Source organism: Xyrauchen texanus, chromosome 13 (assembly GCF_025860055.1).
Source record: "Xyrauchen texanus isolate HMW12.3.18 chromosome 13, RBS_HiC_50CHRs, whole genome shotgun sequence".
Lineage (NCBI taxonomy): Eukaryota > Metazoa > Chordata > Actinopteri > Cypriniformes > Catostomidae > Xyrauchen > Xyrauchen texanus.
In genome coordinates this window covers 35123660-35140652 of record NC_068288.1, presented here as the reverse complement: position 1 = coordinate 35140652, position 16993 = coordinate 35123660, and the positions used below count along the sequence as shown (strand labels likewise).

The 16993-nt window shown below is 36.1% G+C and overlaps 1 protein-coding gene across 2 annotated transcripts in view; it reads right to left on the bottom strand.

Moving 5' to 3' along the window:
* The window catches only part of LOC127653807 (E3 ubiquitin-protein ligase RAD18-like), a 79630-nt gene extending 63938 nt beyond the window's left edge, over positions 1–15692 (bottom strand). For both annotated transcript variants that reach the window (XM_052140582.1, XM_052140581.1), the window contains exons 1-6: positions 15551–15692; positions 15169–15247; positions 15009–15070; positions 14797–14867; positions 3458–3795; positions 1939–2035 (exon numbers count right to left, since the gene is read on the bottom strand). In XM_052140582.1, the coding sequence (XP_051996542.1) occupies positions 1939–2035; positions 3458–3795; positions 14797–14867; positions 15009–15070; positions 15169–15247; positions 15551–15601 (698 nt within the window). In that variant the 5' untranslated portion in view covers positions 15602–15692. The remainder of the gene's footprint in view (positions 1–1938; positions 2036–3457; positions 3796–14796; positions 14868–15008; positions 15071–15168; positions 15248–15550) is intronic.
* Between the last annotated feature and the right edge of the window lie 1301 nt (positions 15693–16993).

Here is a 16993-nt window from a genome sequence, read left to right as displayed (position 1 = left end):
ATTTTCAAAATAGTAAAGGTAGCTTGGGCTGTTTCTCAGCAGTTCCTGGAGTAGGTTGTGTGTGTTTGTGAAATAGTTTAATGAATAAAATAAAAACAATATCACACTGTTGCACTGAATATAAGCATGGCTGAGACTACCTTTAGCCAAATCACAGCCATGCTGATTTCAGGGTTCACATCTTTTTTTTGACCAGTGAATTTCTATGACACTTTCAATTGTTTGTGATTTGTGAAAACCAATTTTTAAAATCATTCTGATTTAGACCAATTGGCTAATATATCATTCAGACCAATTTGTGAACAATTCCAATCAAGTCAATCAGTCAAAACAAGAATTTGCTCACAAATCAGACATTGCAAGCAAGTTCTACACAGTAAAAGGTCCCAACCAAGAGCAATATTTAGGTGATGAAATTTTTCAGAGCAGAGCGCAACCAGAAAATGTTGTAGAGCAACTTCCATGACTTTTATGATTTTGTTAACATAATTTTTCCTGGCCTAAATAAACAACTTTAAAATTCCCTGATATTTCCAGATTTTCCAAGACCATGGGAACCCTGTGATATTCACTAGAACAGTACTCTTGCTCATGTGATATTACTTAATTTCATGGAATTGTCCTTTGTCAATTGTCATTTGTAATCATTAATCATGCTTCTCTTAGATTTCAATGGAAAAGGATTTTAATTAATAATGGAATCATTTTAAAGGGGTCATGACATGCTCTTTTAAAAATTGCATTATCTTCCCTGAGGTCCACTTATAATGTTAGTATATTTTTGCACCCAGTCTCTGGCTTTCGGTCTGAAAATGACAATCTCCATCTAACATTATAAAACTACATTTCAGGGTTAAAACTTAACGTACACCCTGAATGTTTTAAAATATTGTTTACTTACATTTTTGCGGTCCAATAGTGTTTTAACTGCCACCTCTTTCTATAACGGTTCCTTTGCAAATCTTGCCTAATACTGTGACTGGTTCACAAACAATCCACTCTAATATGAGCCAAAAATATACTGAAATGTTAGGAATATGCAAACGTAATACAATCCTTGGTGATGCTGGGCGTTTCAACAGGCCAAAACAGAGACACTGGCCTTCACAGGAGCAACGTCTCACGCAGAATGAGACACATCTTTTAAAAGTTTCTTAAAATGAGGCCCACGTCCCCTGAAATGCATCAAAAAGATCAAAGACATCCATATAGTGCATGTGTACAAAAGACTAACAATTAAAAATAGCACAGATGGGTGCAAAAATGGTCCAAGACACCTTCAAAGCACAACAGCAAGAGAGCAAACAAACAGCAAGATAAAACACAATGGAGGTCTTCTTTTTAGAGTAATAACAACATGGCGTATTTTAAAAGTGGCACGAGATGTATGACAATGGTCAAAGCTGTTCATCTAGTGAAGAAAAATATTTAAATCCAGATAGTCACATGAAGGTGTCCTGTGCAAGTACCATTTGGTGTTATCTCTCATAACAGGCCCATCTCTCTCCTCTTCACCAGTGTGAGTGTAACTGTCTGAGCACCAGTGGGCGGGTCCAAGGGTGCAATGAAGAAAACTAGGCATTGATGTCTTGCTGAAGATGTCATATGCAGACGTATTTGGTCCTTGTGATGTGACAAGTTCCACAAATTCCAAACGGGCCATTTCTAGAGCCCGGTTTAAATACTCTTTTTCTATTGAGGAGGAAGTTTTTAGTTCTGAAATTTACAGTATGTTTTTCTAGTACAATAATACTCTATGTCAAAAGATCAAGAAAATTAGATTCCTCAAATTCCTCGTCTCTCAAGGTAATAATCACAGTCACTGTAAATATATCCTGCAGTCACTGTATTGTAATAGACAATGTGCTGCATCAAACTCTATATAGTGCTTTTGAATTACAGGATATATTTACAGCATGGAAGTCATTTTCTCCATACCTTCTCAATCCCTCCTTCTTATCTTGGTTCAAGCACGTGTCTAGATGTTTATTAATGTGCTGCTCAGACAAACCCACTCCACAGACAGGACACTCAACTGCAATGGAAAACAACAGACACACAAATTCACCAAAACAAAATACAACGTAATCTAAAAATAGCGTTATTGCTCTAGAACGCAAGAGCAGTTAAATAGTCATTAATGCAAAATCTGTCGACTTGAAAATTAATTGTTATTTCAATTTCATGTGTGTTCAAACATAAAATGGGCCTGAAAAACTGTCAAAACAGAGTAATATACCTATTGAGAAGAAAACAATTCAGTGTATTAATTAGGGGACAAAGAGACAACCATTCATAGAAGACAATTAATTAATATAATTTTTTTTACCTCATTGTTTAGATTCTAAAAACACTTGGACTGTGTAAACATAGAACATACAAAAGAATTTAAAAGTAAAGTTCACCCAAAAATCTCTCATCATTTACTTACCCTCATGTTATCCCAGGTGTATGTAACTTTCTTCTGCAGAACATATTTGAATAAAATAGAAAAAATATCTTCGCTTAGTAGGTCCTTAAAATGCAAGTGGAAGATAATCAGACTTTTGAAGCTCCAAAAATCACAGACAGTCAGCATAAACGTCATCCATACGACTCCAGCAGTTTAATTATGTCTTCTAAAGAAATATGATTGCTTTTGTCATGAAAAAGATCAATATTTAAGTATATTTTAACTATAAACCATTGCTTAGTAAACTTTATGTGTGCGCCGAGTTCATGCGGTCTCACGTGTGACGTATTCGTGTTGGCATCTTATGGACGTAATCTCACGTTCTCCTGTCGGATGAGGAATCCAGGATAAGCACACAAACACACCATTGTGAGTCTACAATCAAATACAAATACAGATCTAAACCAAAACCAACAAAGCTTCTGCACGGCATTCCTCCTACTCCATTGTAAACAGCGCTACTCTTCCATGTGTCACACGTGCGTCAGTTCTCACGTGCCTCACATGCCAACGCGGTAACATCACACGTTCATACTGCTGCTGAATGGAAGCAATGGTTTATAGTTAAAAAGTACTTAAATATTTATCTTTTTCAAATCAAAGGTGATCGTATCGCTTTAGTTGAACCGCTGGAGTGGTATTGATGACATTTTTGCTGAATATCAGTTCTTTTTGGAGCTTCAAATGTCGCATCACCATCCACTTGTATTTTAAGGACCTATCGAGCAAAGATATTTCTCTTCAAATGTGTTCTGCTATAGAAAGTAAGTCATACACACCTGGGATGGCATGAGAATGAGTAAATAATGAGGGAGTTGTAATTTAATAGACTAAATTTGTAAATTTGCTGTGCTTGCAGCCATTATTAATAAAAAAAATGTTTCAAATCCCCCATGTTTGGCAGGAACCAAACATACTTGTTTAATCAAAATTGAATAAAAAAAAAAAGACAATATGTTTACGCAACAGCACAAACAGATTAGCCAACTATGAAGCACACATCACCTTTTATCCCTGCCTTTTGTGATGTGGAGGGAAAAACTGCAACATTCATCTTTTCTTCTTTCACCATTCCTGTCGTATCCTCTCCACATTCCTGCTGAAGGTTGTGGGGCTGCTGAAATTGCACCTCCATAGGTTCTTCTTTAACTGAGAATTTACGCTGAAGATTTGTCTGGACCCCTGGCAGAGTCATAACGGGGGCCCTTTTCTGGAAAAATTGGCTGAGGGTGGTTGCTTCCTTTTTTAAGACCTTTTGTCTCGCTGCTTTGCCTTTGACCATCATAGCTGGGTTTTCAGGGGAAATGGGGGGCGATTCAAAATTTGCCTGACACAGCTGTTGCCTGGAGAGATGAGAAAGAAATGTTGAGTTGGTTATAAAAAAAATATAATATAATATAATATATATATATATATATATATATATATAAAACTGAATCCCAAAAAAAGTGAGGGGCATACTGAAACTTTGTTTCAAAACCTAGTGAGCTGCAAATGTTGTCAGTGAGACATCTCACTAGGCTTTGGAACAGATATACCAATATCAGTTACGTAAAACATTTTGTAACCAGAGTATAAACTGGGCCAAGGACAAGAAAACAAGGTTGTTTGAGTAACTGAGGTCAAGTCAAGTGGCTTTATATTGTCATTCCTCTAAATAGTTTGTATACATTGGAATGAAATGTCATTTCTCCAGGACCATGGTGCAACACAGACCAGTGCGCAAGACTGCATAAAGTGCAATATACAACAGTGTGAGATGAGTGCAGGAGAATAAATACACAGGACAGAACAATAGATACACAAGACAATAAATATACAGAACAATAAATAAAAGGCCAGTTATGGTAGGAGTTTTGTTCCTATGTCTATTAGAGCTTTAAACACCGGTAACCAGCCATTATGATGCCATCGTATGCTCTGGCATTTGTTGTATGATCGCGTGTTTTTTTTATTTTGTTTTGTCCCTCTATGTTTGTGATTGTTTTGATTGTTAATATGTATAGTGTTGTTGTGTTTATATTTTTCTATGCACTGACGGTGGAACAAATTCCTCTGAGGACAATAAAAATGATCTAAATACAGAGTTGTAAACTGTTAACTATATTGTAGTGTAGCAGCAATAAATATAGCAGCAATATTGGCAGCAAAAATTAGCTCCATAATAAAAAGTGATTGATGCAGTTTTGTAAATTGCAGGTATGCAATGTTTTTGAGTAATTTATTATTTTTGTGGTAACATGCAAGCGTTCAGCTGAGATCAGTTTCCTTACTGGGGGAGAGTGAGAGTTGAAATAATGAAAAAGAAAATGTAGGGGAGGGTGAAAAAGTTAAATAAATGGCGAAGAGGAGAGTGAAAGCAAGCAGGCACCTGTCCGTATTACAATCTTGGAAATGTGGAAAGCCAACAAGCACAGCAAGCAGCTGTGAGGCCATTATACAGTCATAAAGTGGAGTCAATGAGGTGTGAAAACACTAATTTCCATATTAAAACCTTCTTTTATTTGTTTTTTGAGTAAATGCTAAAGCAAGTCCATGCACAGGCACACAAAACATCATACTTAAGAAGGGGAAAAAAAGGAAACAAGTTTCACAATCTGTTTTAAAGTAGCAGTGTCCAGGCGGCTATTTTTGGTCTACATTATATAACGTTCAAATAGTGATGTCAGTTCTCAGTTATAAGAAATTACAGCTAACTTAGAATCACAAACAGGCCACTGTTAAAGGAAATAAAATTGCTTCTTATCCCCATTTCCTAAGAAACAAGGAGAGATAATACATCAACAAAGGGCTTACATCTACTCCCACCCTCCTGTTAAGCTAAAAATAAGATGCCGGATCTTCAAAGGAGTACATGTGCAGGAGAAAAGCTCCATTTATGGGATGGGACAGTGACTGATGTTATGAAAAACATGAATTTATATTATAAAACAAGAACTCTAGCCCTTAAATGAATAAACAAATGTGTGTTTGTAGGTTATTTGCAATGGGGTCAGTGGAGTAAATCGAATGCCAATACGGATTAAACTCAAAACGTGAAAAAATGAAATATCAAATGAGATTTCAAACAAGCTGGTTTAGGATCCATTGTTGTGATATCAATCACAGGCAGACATTCAGATGCAGGAATTTGCACACTAGCTGCATGTTTTCTGCACTGATCAGGAAAAAAAAAAAAACAGAACGGATTTAAATGTGGGGAAATGTTAAACCATGCTGAGAGTACTTTTGATTGGAATTAAAAATACTAAATAAAATACTATCACTCATTAAGTTAATGTTAAAAAAAAAAATCTTATTCCAGCTTAAATATACAAAGACAAGTACCATAAATCCCAAGTAACTAATCTGACCACTGTAAACCCTAAAAGTTGTCATTACTTAAAATATAAAGTTGTCTTAACTAGGCATCACTTAAAATGTCATGATTAGGAGCTCATAACTCAATTATTTAAGTTCATTTAAATAATTTATCTTAAAAAAATCCATAGACTTTTAAGTACTTTGAAGCGATGGGAATAGCCACAATCCCTTGTGCTTGAATTATTTAATTATGTTCCCTTGGTCAAAGGGAACATATGGGGGCATTTAAATAGTTGTTATATAGAATTCATAGAGGTTTTGGCTCTTTTGTGATAACTGATTGTTGCAAATAATTGTTTTGTGTGATATCACTATTAGGTTGATCAGTGTCCCATTTGGTCAAGTTGGACCATGTTAACATTATCACAGTTCTCCTTGTCTTAAATACAGGCATATACACATTTCAGAGGAGAATAATTTAATAACTTACCTAGAATCAGTTATCATCTTTATTTGAGCTGTGCTATTGTTTGATCTAAAATCACTGCGAGCACTGTGAGAGTAATGTTTTTTTATTTCTCCAGTGCATGCAATACCATTCAGCCTTCACTGCTTAAAATTAAGATGGAAAAGCAGGAGTGAATTTTAGCTTGGTAAACTGGATAACTGACTACCTCACAAATAGACCTCAGTATGTGAGGATGCAGGACCATGTGTCTGAAGTGGTTAAGTGTAGAACAGGAGTCCCACAAGGAACTGTATTAGCCCCTTATTTACCCTCCATTCATCCAACTTTCAGTATAAATCTGGCAGCTGTCATCTTCAGAAATTTTCAGATGACTCCAAAGTTTTTGGATGGATTTCTGAACATAATGAGGGTGAATATAGGGAGTTAATTAAGAACTTTGTAGACTGGTCCAGCTGAATTGCCTCCAGCTTAATACAAGACAAAGGATATTGTAGTGGATTCTCAAAAGAAGACACATCAAATAATACCAGTAAACATCCAGGGGATGGACACTGAGACTGTAAAATCATATAAATACCTAGGTGTTCATCTAAATAACAACTTGGACTGGTCCGGTAACACAAAATATTTTTTGTGTTTGTGCAAAACACAAAATAAAGGTCAAAGTCACATTTATCTTGAGACGACCAAGATCCTTTGGTGTGTGTCCGGTACTGTTAAAGGCTTTCTATGAAACTGTGGTAGCATATGTCATTTTGTATGCTCTGGTATGTTGGGTGGGGAGGTATCTTGGAAAGAGAAAAAACTAACTTAAGTTAATTAAAAAGGCCAGTTCTGTTGTGGCATGCCCTCTGCCTCTTATAGACCAAATAGGAGATGAGAGGATGGCTACGAAACTATCTTGTATTTTAGACAATAACTCATCACCTCCACGAGACAGTGCAGGCTCTAGGCAGCACGTTCTGTGGCAGGTTAATTAATCCGCGCTGCTCAAAAGAGCATTACAGAAAGTCTTTTTTGCCATAAGATTGTACAAGCAATATTATACATGACTGATTTGTTCCTGGGTGTAAAAGTATGATGTAGTGCTTAGCTTGGTGCAATATTGTTTATTGTCTGTTGTTTTGCTTTGTTCATGTTGTTTTGTATCTATTATATTATAAATTGTATATTTTTAAAGATATAGGTTGTGTTGCTGCTGTAACTTGTGATTGTCAATTCCCCCTAGGGGGATCAATAAAGTTATCAATCAATGTTCAATAAAGTATTTTTGCACTTTTATTTTACAGTGTTATTGTTTGCAATGCCTAGACCTACTGAACTCATATCAGCCATTTCACAAGTTTCACCTCTTAAATTGACACGTGTAGTACAATACAAACATTAATGTGTATCGTGTATTGGATAAAACACTTTAATCACATTAAAAGTGGTTTACTTTCGGTTATAAATGTTTAAGCGAATAACAATGTCAACATGAAAATAGCTTGACATGACTCCGCTCTGAAGTTAATCTCCATGTCCTCGCTCAAACCATGAGATTCATCCACCACAAGAGCAGTGCCGAATCACGACTGACGTAAAGTGTTTCTCTGCAAGTAACTTGCAGTTTTATGCTTCAACCAAGGGCCAAAAGTTACATAGTGTAGCTTTAACATTAAACAGTGCAAACAAGATTTCACTCGATCACACTCTACTCTTGATTAAATTTTCAGAAAATTATCAGAAGGGGAGTAAAACAAAGAAAAAGAGCCTCCCATTATTGTACAATCTGTAGGTCATTGCTCATTTCACATTTGAAGAGTGCGTTTACATAAGATACAAACACAGCAGCAAAAAATGGAGGGTGAAAATGGTCATGAAAAACTAAATGAAAACTGTTTTGATGCCAACAACCTGAACTAACATTATAGTGGACCTCATGGGGAAAATAACATGATAATAATGAAAAATGTATGACCCCTTTAACAAATAAATTCCAAACTGTCTAATTTTTCAGTCTTTCTTCAGTAATGTTTAACAATAACAGGCATAACTAGCAACCCATTCGGGCCCCTAAAAACCCTCCTGGACCCTCTCACAGACCACAGAAGACCTGGTCTACTTTCAATCAATAAAGCACTGTCATGAAGCTAGTAAGGTAACTAAAACACATGTGAAAATATATTGCTGTAGTGAATCAAATACGTTCCATAACCAGTAACCACCACTGCAGAAAACAGGGCAAAGTGATGAAACTGCAGTTTAGAAAGTTTTATACAGAAAAGCCATGACTGAAGAGTATATCATTTTGGAATTAAATCAATTTAAGAAAACAATCCAATATAAAAAGAAAGCTTTATTTACTGCAGTAACTTATGTGACAGCTGCGTAAAATGATACACAACAATCCACACCTCATGATCTAAAAGTGAAACTGTGGTCAACATCTAAATAAGGACCACTATAGCTGATCTTCCAAGACAGCAAGAGAAGGAAGTGTAGAGCACAGGGAGCTTGTAACTGCAGAAGTTTAGAAAGTTCGATATTCAGACCGGAAACAACAGTCTAATTGCACTCAATGAGACCACAACTTATATCAGGGCTGTCCACTGATAGACACATTGTTTTTTTATTTAATTAATTACTCAGTATACTGACTGAAAGAAAGGAGATCATTCAAAAATCAAATTGTGGAAGATGAGTAAAGCACTGAATATATATAACAAAAAGTGTCTTGAGAACTCAATATTATGGATGGGCATTATGGATTTTTTGTAGTCGAGTACACTTACTAGGGATTAGAGGTGCACTGATCGATTGGTCACCGATCTAAATCATCCTAGATTCAGGGGCAATCTTTATTGCAGTACACAGAGAATCAAACATACTACCATTCTAATGAATGAAAACTTGCTGAACCCTTAAATCATGACACTGAGGTTGCTGGCAATTCTCAGCTTTCACAAATTTAAATTTACAGAAATGCTGTAATTCAGATGAATATGCCAATTTGTTTTAAAAATGTGTAATTACAGGTGTATGAATACTGAGGTGCCAAATTTCAATCAGATGAATTGTCAATCAGACGTTGTGTGAAGCAATAGAGACAGTTTTAACAATCACGCACGCTTTTAGTTTCACTCCCTCCAACATGCGTGCGCTCTGCAGCAATCAAATGAGTGTGCTCTCCAGGTGTCCTTAATATCTCAGTCACTCCTACCAATTTAAATCAGATTTATGCATGTTTGTCACAATATCACTAATAACAGCAAAGAAACACTGTTTTAATAACTAGCTATTTGTATTATTATAACACCCCAAAGGCAGTAAACATGTCACATACACCAATTATTTCTTATTGAAGTAGTTTGAGCTTGTAATGGATATACTGTATCTTTTTTATTTTTGAACGCATCTTTTCTGTGTGTGAAGCTCTCATGGGCACCGATTTACTAAATGTTTGCGTGTATAAAAACATGTGCATACTTGATAGCACACTTAAAAAAAGGTCAGAGCTGATCTACTAACGTAGTCTTTTAAAGATTGCGTTTTTTTAGATGTGCAATAGCACATCTTGGAAATTTTTGCATGTTTTCCCGAAATAAACATGCAATTTAGAAGCGTGCCTCTAATAATGCGCATATTAAATATTGGACTAGATGCAAATTAATCAAATTGCACCCGCAAAGTGATTAATTTTTTTGACTAAAATTCATTTCAGAATCAGAAACTATGAGAGCAAATTAATACGAAAGGCAGGTATTAATCTGATTTGCACGTGCATCCTTCTGTCACTGTGACAAAAAGGAGATTTTGAGAACAGATAATACATAGAACACCCATTATTAACACACAATCATTTTAAATTAAATTAATATTCATGAAAAAACAATTTAATTTGATTATTTTTAAACTCTATATCATAACTGATAACATCATAAGCCTACTAACAATTTTTGCACAATATTACTTAGTAAATCACCCGCAAAACGCCCACGATGCGCACATGCAATTTCATAGATTGCACAAGCAAATAATCACCCATTTTTTTAGATCTTAGTAAGCCGGGACCATGGTGCTTACTGGAACAGAACTATTCATATCTGTATTCAAATAAAATAAATGTTAGCATTTCACAATTAATGTAATTATAATGTGTGGGGATAAACATATAGGTGCCACTGCAGCATATAACAAAAGAGTGGTAAAGGGCACATAAAAAAAAATACAAATGTTGATCGGTATCGGCCGATCTTGGTGTTAAAAACAAGAAATCAGTATCAGCCTCAAATTCCCCGAACACCATTACTAGGAATATTAATGAACAATCAATTATATAATATTTGCAATAATATTTTGATTAATTAAGGTTATCCATTGTCGATTGATCAATTTCAGCACAAATGTTCAGTAATAGAGACAATAATGTCTATACCAGGGGTGGGCAATGTTTATTTAATTTTTTTATCAAAGGGCCATAGTGATATTGATAAAGTAAGCTAGGGGTCACACATTGGAGGACTAATATGGAGCATGAACAGCATAATACCGATTTATGTTAAATGAAAATTTATGTTCACATGAAAGCATTTTTTTATAAGGTAGCGGACAAAAACAACCTTTTGTTTGATATGTCCCTGCTGTAGAACATCGTGTCCATTTCAATGCTTACCTACTCTGCATAAGTGTACTCTGCGGTTAAAATTTAAGTATTTGTTTTCATAAAACAACACACTGAAGTATCAACTCATCCATTGGTATGCATGACTCCAACAAGAACCAGATAGCAATAGAGTAGAATACAATAAGAATCAAAATACATAGCTTTGTCTGAAAGCACACGCCATCGTCTCTCGATCAACAACTCAACGGCACATGTTCTCAGTGCCCCCCAGTGGACTCAAGACCAAAGTATACTTGGCACGTGTCCGTGTTGCTGAATGTTCTGTGCACAGTATGCATGACGTAAATGTAATCATAATCCAGTTCGTGCAGCCAGATTTCCTAGACTTGTGCAACCGGACATCGTCTGTGAGCATCGTCGACGCTTACGCCAGTCATTGACTCTAATAAAAGAGTATCACAAAGAAGTTGTAGTGGGCATGTGTCAAATGCATTCATAGTCCCTTGAGTTCAGATTAGTATACTCACAAAGGCAATGCGGTCGACCTGGTGTGAGCCGATCCGGAGCATGTAAAATCAAAGTATACCTGGGCCTTCAGATGTAACTGCGAGATTTGGTGAGCGATTCAGAGGGAAAGTACAGTTTAATTCAGCTTTGCCTACGGAAGGCAAATGTGCAAAGGAAAATAAATTTGCGATATCCAAGTAGTGTTTTTAATAGTCGAATAGTTGGAGCAGAATGAGTACTCATTTATTCTTATTCAATTATTCAAGCACATCACTACTCAATGTGTGGGTTCGCAACACATCTTACTGTTTTTTTTTTCAACTATCCTTTTGAAACTATATGTTTTTCAATTACAGAAATCTGTTACATTTACAGCCCTAAAGTAAAACTTTGAATAGGATAATTTATAAAACATTCCAGCCAAGATATACTGGCCAAAAAAATGGCATTAAAATTGACAGCAATGTTATATCTAATATTGAAGGCCATCTCTATATTAATGGCCTCAATAACTGTCCTCAAAGTTCTGTCCTAAACGATGACACCTTTGACATCATCACTAGATGTAAACAGGAAATTAAACTCCATCCCTTAAGGCACTTTCTACAGACCTAAGCCCATCTGAAACTACAACATCAATATACGAGACATATTCCAGGCAGACAACACTGACAATATTGATGGCACCAGGAACAACAAAATAATAATAAATAAAAAAGGTATTCCAAACGAAACCTGTGTATGCCAGTCATGCAATAATTAAATAAACTAATTAAACCCCATATCTGGTATGCATGTGGTAGATGTCTAGTCAATACAATGCAGGAGGCAAAGCATTGTTAAAAAAATAGCCTTCTATGCGGTTTACTTTGGTTTAGGAAGGACTTTGAAATACTGTATGTCTAAGTTATCATAGTCTGAGAACTTAAGCCTCTTTGAAGAGGAGGACGGCTGAGCAGATCACTTGAGTCCAGCAGCAGGTAAAGAATGTCACCGATATACTTGAATATTGAAAATAAAATCTCATTTGACTGTTTAAGGAAATCCCCAATATCACGGCAGACTAGGATGTTAGGGAAAGTGAAACAAACATTCAAGATTGTCACGAGATGGTAGCGTATAAATCATTCAATAAAACAAACATTTTCTCTTAATCCCGGTAAATTGGCTGATTTCCTGACATGCTTCAGGTCACTGACAATAAAGTGAGACTATCTTAAATCTACCAATTATTGGATTTAAGAGTAACCCAGTGTCATTGAATGGTTATTTACTGCCTATCTGACTTTTTAGGATTCGTTCACCCTTTCTGAACAAATTTAGCACTGAAACAGCAAGTGTAGATTTCTACAAGAATGGTGCACAAAGCATAATTCAAGTTAAGCCACAGAGCCCCAGACAAAAAAACAATTACTGCCAAAACTGAAACATTTAGAAGTCATGTTTTTAGTTGCCCAATTTAGTTACATAAGTGGTCGATTAAGATGGTTGTTCAGAAGCAAGATAGACAGCCAAGTAAAAGAAGACTCTTTCTCTAGTAATGTCATAAAATATCGATACATTGATAGGCACATTATTTTCTCGATATGTTTTTGGAGGCATCGATATGTTAACATTAGCCAACATTTAAATTAGAAGCTTAATTTCTGTGCTTTTCAATTCACTGTCAGTTGGCCTTCCGTTTCTGTAGTCTGGCGTAAAAGATTTGAGAGTGCACTACGGGGTGATATAACATTTACTGTATTAAATACAGAAGCTGGTCAGACACCGGACGACAAACGCTGTGTCGCAAGCACAAGTATCGCACACAGGACGTGTCAATGTGATGCAGGTGGCAATCCAAAGTTGTGAATTTAGTCACAATACACACAAAAGTTAAAGGTGTTTGTACTGGTTTTGAAATTTGAAATGGTGACATTTATTATGCAATTTCTCTGTATGTAGCCTTGATTTGATTTCATTCATGCTGTCAAACCACAAAAAGAGATATTTGAAAATATATTGTGAAGGTTATATGAAAGATACATATAGACAATATATATTCCAGTGATGGCTAGATTAACATAAATTGTGTTTTGCAAAGTTTGCTGCTTCAGTATTTGTAGATTATTTTTGATTCGTATGATCACAATTTGTGGGCTTCTGCTTGTCCACTCGCCTTTTGAGGATTGACCACAGGTTCTTTATAGGATTAAGATCCGGGGAGTTGCCTGGCCACGGATCCAAAATTTCAATGTGATGATCTCAGAGCCACTTTCATTATTACTCTTGCCTTGTTGGAAAATGCACGGATCATCACCAATATGTTCCTGGATCGTTGGGAGAAGTTGCTCTTGCAGGACGTTTTGATACCATTGCTTATTCATGGTAGTGTTTTTGGGCAGAATTGTGAGAGTGCCCACTCCCTTGGATGAAAAGCAACCCCACTCATGGATGATCTCAGGATGCTTCACTATTGGCACGACACAAGACACATGGTAGCGTTCACCTTTTCTTCTCCAGACTATTGATTTTCCAGATGTCTCATACAGTCAGAAGGGGGCTTCATCAGAGAAAATAACTTTGCACCAATCTTCTGCTGTCCAATCCTTGTACTTCCTGAAGAATTTCAGTCTGTCCTTAATGTTTATCTTGGTGAGAAGTGGCTTCTTTGCTGCCCTTATTTACATCAGGCCATTGTCCAAAAGTCTTCACCTCACTGTGCGTGCAGATGCACTCACACCAACCTGCTGCCAATATTGTGCATGCTCTGCACTGGTGGTGACACTATTCCGTAGCGGACTCCTCAGGAGACGGTCCTGGCGCTTGCTGGACACTCTGTGGACAATTCTTTGTTTTGAGCCAAGAGGTGTGTGAAGTTTCAATCTTCTATTGGTCACACAACCTTTCATCATCTGAATTTGCATGGCCAGAGTTCACCAAACTTTAGCTTTCACCCAGAGTTAAATGCAAAATTTCTCCTCATGAGCTTGCATTTCTGGTCTTGTGTTTGAAATGGATGTGAATGGAGTTTGAAGTTTTAGTCCAACCGTGGCTTTAGCATACATGTTTGGTGCCAATAGGCTTAGGATTTATGCCTTTTTCACGCATCGATAATCAGAAAATTTGCCAGAGGATTTTCGATCTATATATTTGTTGACATCAACAACAGAAATAATCGCACTTGATACGTCACACCACCATGTGCGTGTGGTGTAGTGGGCTAAAGCACAGAACTGGTAAGCAGAAGGTTAACGGTTCGATCCCGACCGACACTTAAATCCAGGTTGTTCTGGGGGAATGTCCCTGTAATTCGCTTTGGACAAAAGCTTCTGCCAAATGCATAAATGTAAATGTACATGCCCTTATAATTGAAAAACCTAAAAATGCCACCCAGGCTACATTTAATACAGGTTACATTTGATTAGATTGGATGTCCAATGTCAAATCTGGGTCCCAAAGCAAAACCATGAACTTTACCTTGCATTTTGGAAGCTCTGAACTAAGTCATCTATTAATCTGTTGTTCCTCAGGTCTTGTTCAGTCAATGGCTGAAATGAAAATTCAAATTAAACTAAGCCTAAAAGCATTTTAAAATAAAACTATAAACTTAAAGCACTGAGATAGCAGAAAATAAAAATAATACCAATAATGACAAGTTATTGTTTTGTTTTGATTGCTTAGATACTTACCAAGTTGCAAACAGGACACACTAACTTGTAGGAAAGAAATTGCCGTATGCAGAGCGAACAAACTGTTGGAACAACAAATTAAGCTATGGCTTTATAGTTTGATCAGAGTATTTCTGCCTTAAAATCATCATAATTTTAAAATTGTTAGTGACATACTTACAGTTGTGAGAGCACTTAGTCATCATGGTGATGTTGATAAACTCAAAGCAGATAGGACACCGAAGCAGGGTGTCTATGTTCTAAAGACATGAAATAAAGATCCGAGTTGAAAACAAATCTGGGAACATTTACAAAGACTTGATATCTTTGTGCAGCCCGTCAGCATGCTTCTTGACATATAAAACAACAAACGTAATGCATTGCAGTTCGTTCTGATCAACATCAGATATGCAGGGATCATATAATATGAACATGACTTGACGTGGCATGCTATGCTATTACCACACAAGTTAAAAAATCGCACGAGACATATATATATTTTGCTACTGAGCGAATAATCCAGTTTTAACTACAGGATTGAAAAAGTAAAGATCTGTACGTACTTTCAGACATGACAGGTTCGGCGGTAAATCCACTTCATTTAGTTGAGACATAGTCAAACTGCTATATTTTTTACCAAATTTAGATGTAAAAAAAAAAGAAAAGGAAATGAAACAATAGCTATCTAGCCATGTAACAAAAACTCCCGCGCGCAGCCAAACACATCCTACAATTACATCACTTCCTGTCGAAATCACATCGTAATTTTACAACGTCTGTGTGAACGCAACTTTTACAAAAGCCACAGTAAAGATTCTGATAAATAGCTACTGCAACTGCAAGTGTAAATCCATTTAAAAAAAATTATATTAAATCTCCTAACACTCTAATGTGTTTTTAGAATCGCTCTTTCATTTATCTTACATTTCAATAAATAATTAGCTAGGTAGTCGTTTTTTTTTTTTTATGTATTTGTTGTATTATTATTTTGTAATGGAAGGCACAGGTGCTCTAAAAAGTAAATGTGGGCTTGGTTTATCCACAGTTTTCCTGATGAACCACGGGACGGCGCCATGATAATTCTAATTGCCTATTTTCTGTATTGTGGTCTCGAGACGAAATGTAATAAACTACCAAATACAGACGGAGAACAACTACCATTTAAGTGTTACTCTGAGTCCAAATTAATTTCAGGCCCAATTTGAGCGGTTGTCAAGTCAAATGTAGGCCTATTTGTATAGCACTTTTTAACAACACATTACGTTATAACAGAAAATGAATGAATACAGTGCCATAGTTATTAGAACTATTAGTGGTTAAAATTAGTAAACAAAGTAAGTGTTATGGGTCAATGGTTAAACTAAATTATTTTGTATGAACTTTAAGTTTTAGTGTTAAAGACCTTGAGGTCGAATCCCAAATTAACTGAGGAAATACACATATATGTAATGTCTTTTGATTTTTACAGATGAAGGCTTTTGTTAGCAGTTAATTCGTTTTCTATGTAGTTCATATTTTAAGAGAGTTTTGTCCCTCATTTGACCAAGATGATACAAGCATCATTCAGTGAGGAGCATCGCAGTCCAGCTGGAAGCTTATTGCAGGTCATTTTGGTGAACTCCATCCTGAGCCCTTGCTTCAGACAGTGCAATACATAAATCATAATTCTCAAGCCTATTCAAGAGACTGTCATGATTTATGGGATCGAAGGCAGCACTAAGATCTAAGAGCACAGCCGATCAGATGATAAGAGCAAGTCATTTGTAAATCTGGTAAGTCAAGTCTCTGTACTATGATGGGGCCCAAATACTGACTGAAATTCTTCATATATACAATTTCTGTGTAAAAATGAACATAGTTTTGAGGACTCTAGTATTCTTTAGTCTTTTCTAGTATTTTCAGCATAAATGGGAGATTTAAAATCCGTATAAGCCAGTTCTCCTGGCTCAAGCTGTGATTTCTTGATAAGTGGTTAGATAACTGCCAGTTTAAAGTTTCTTGTGGCA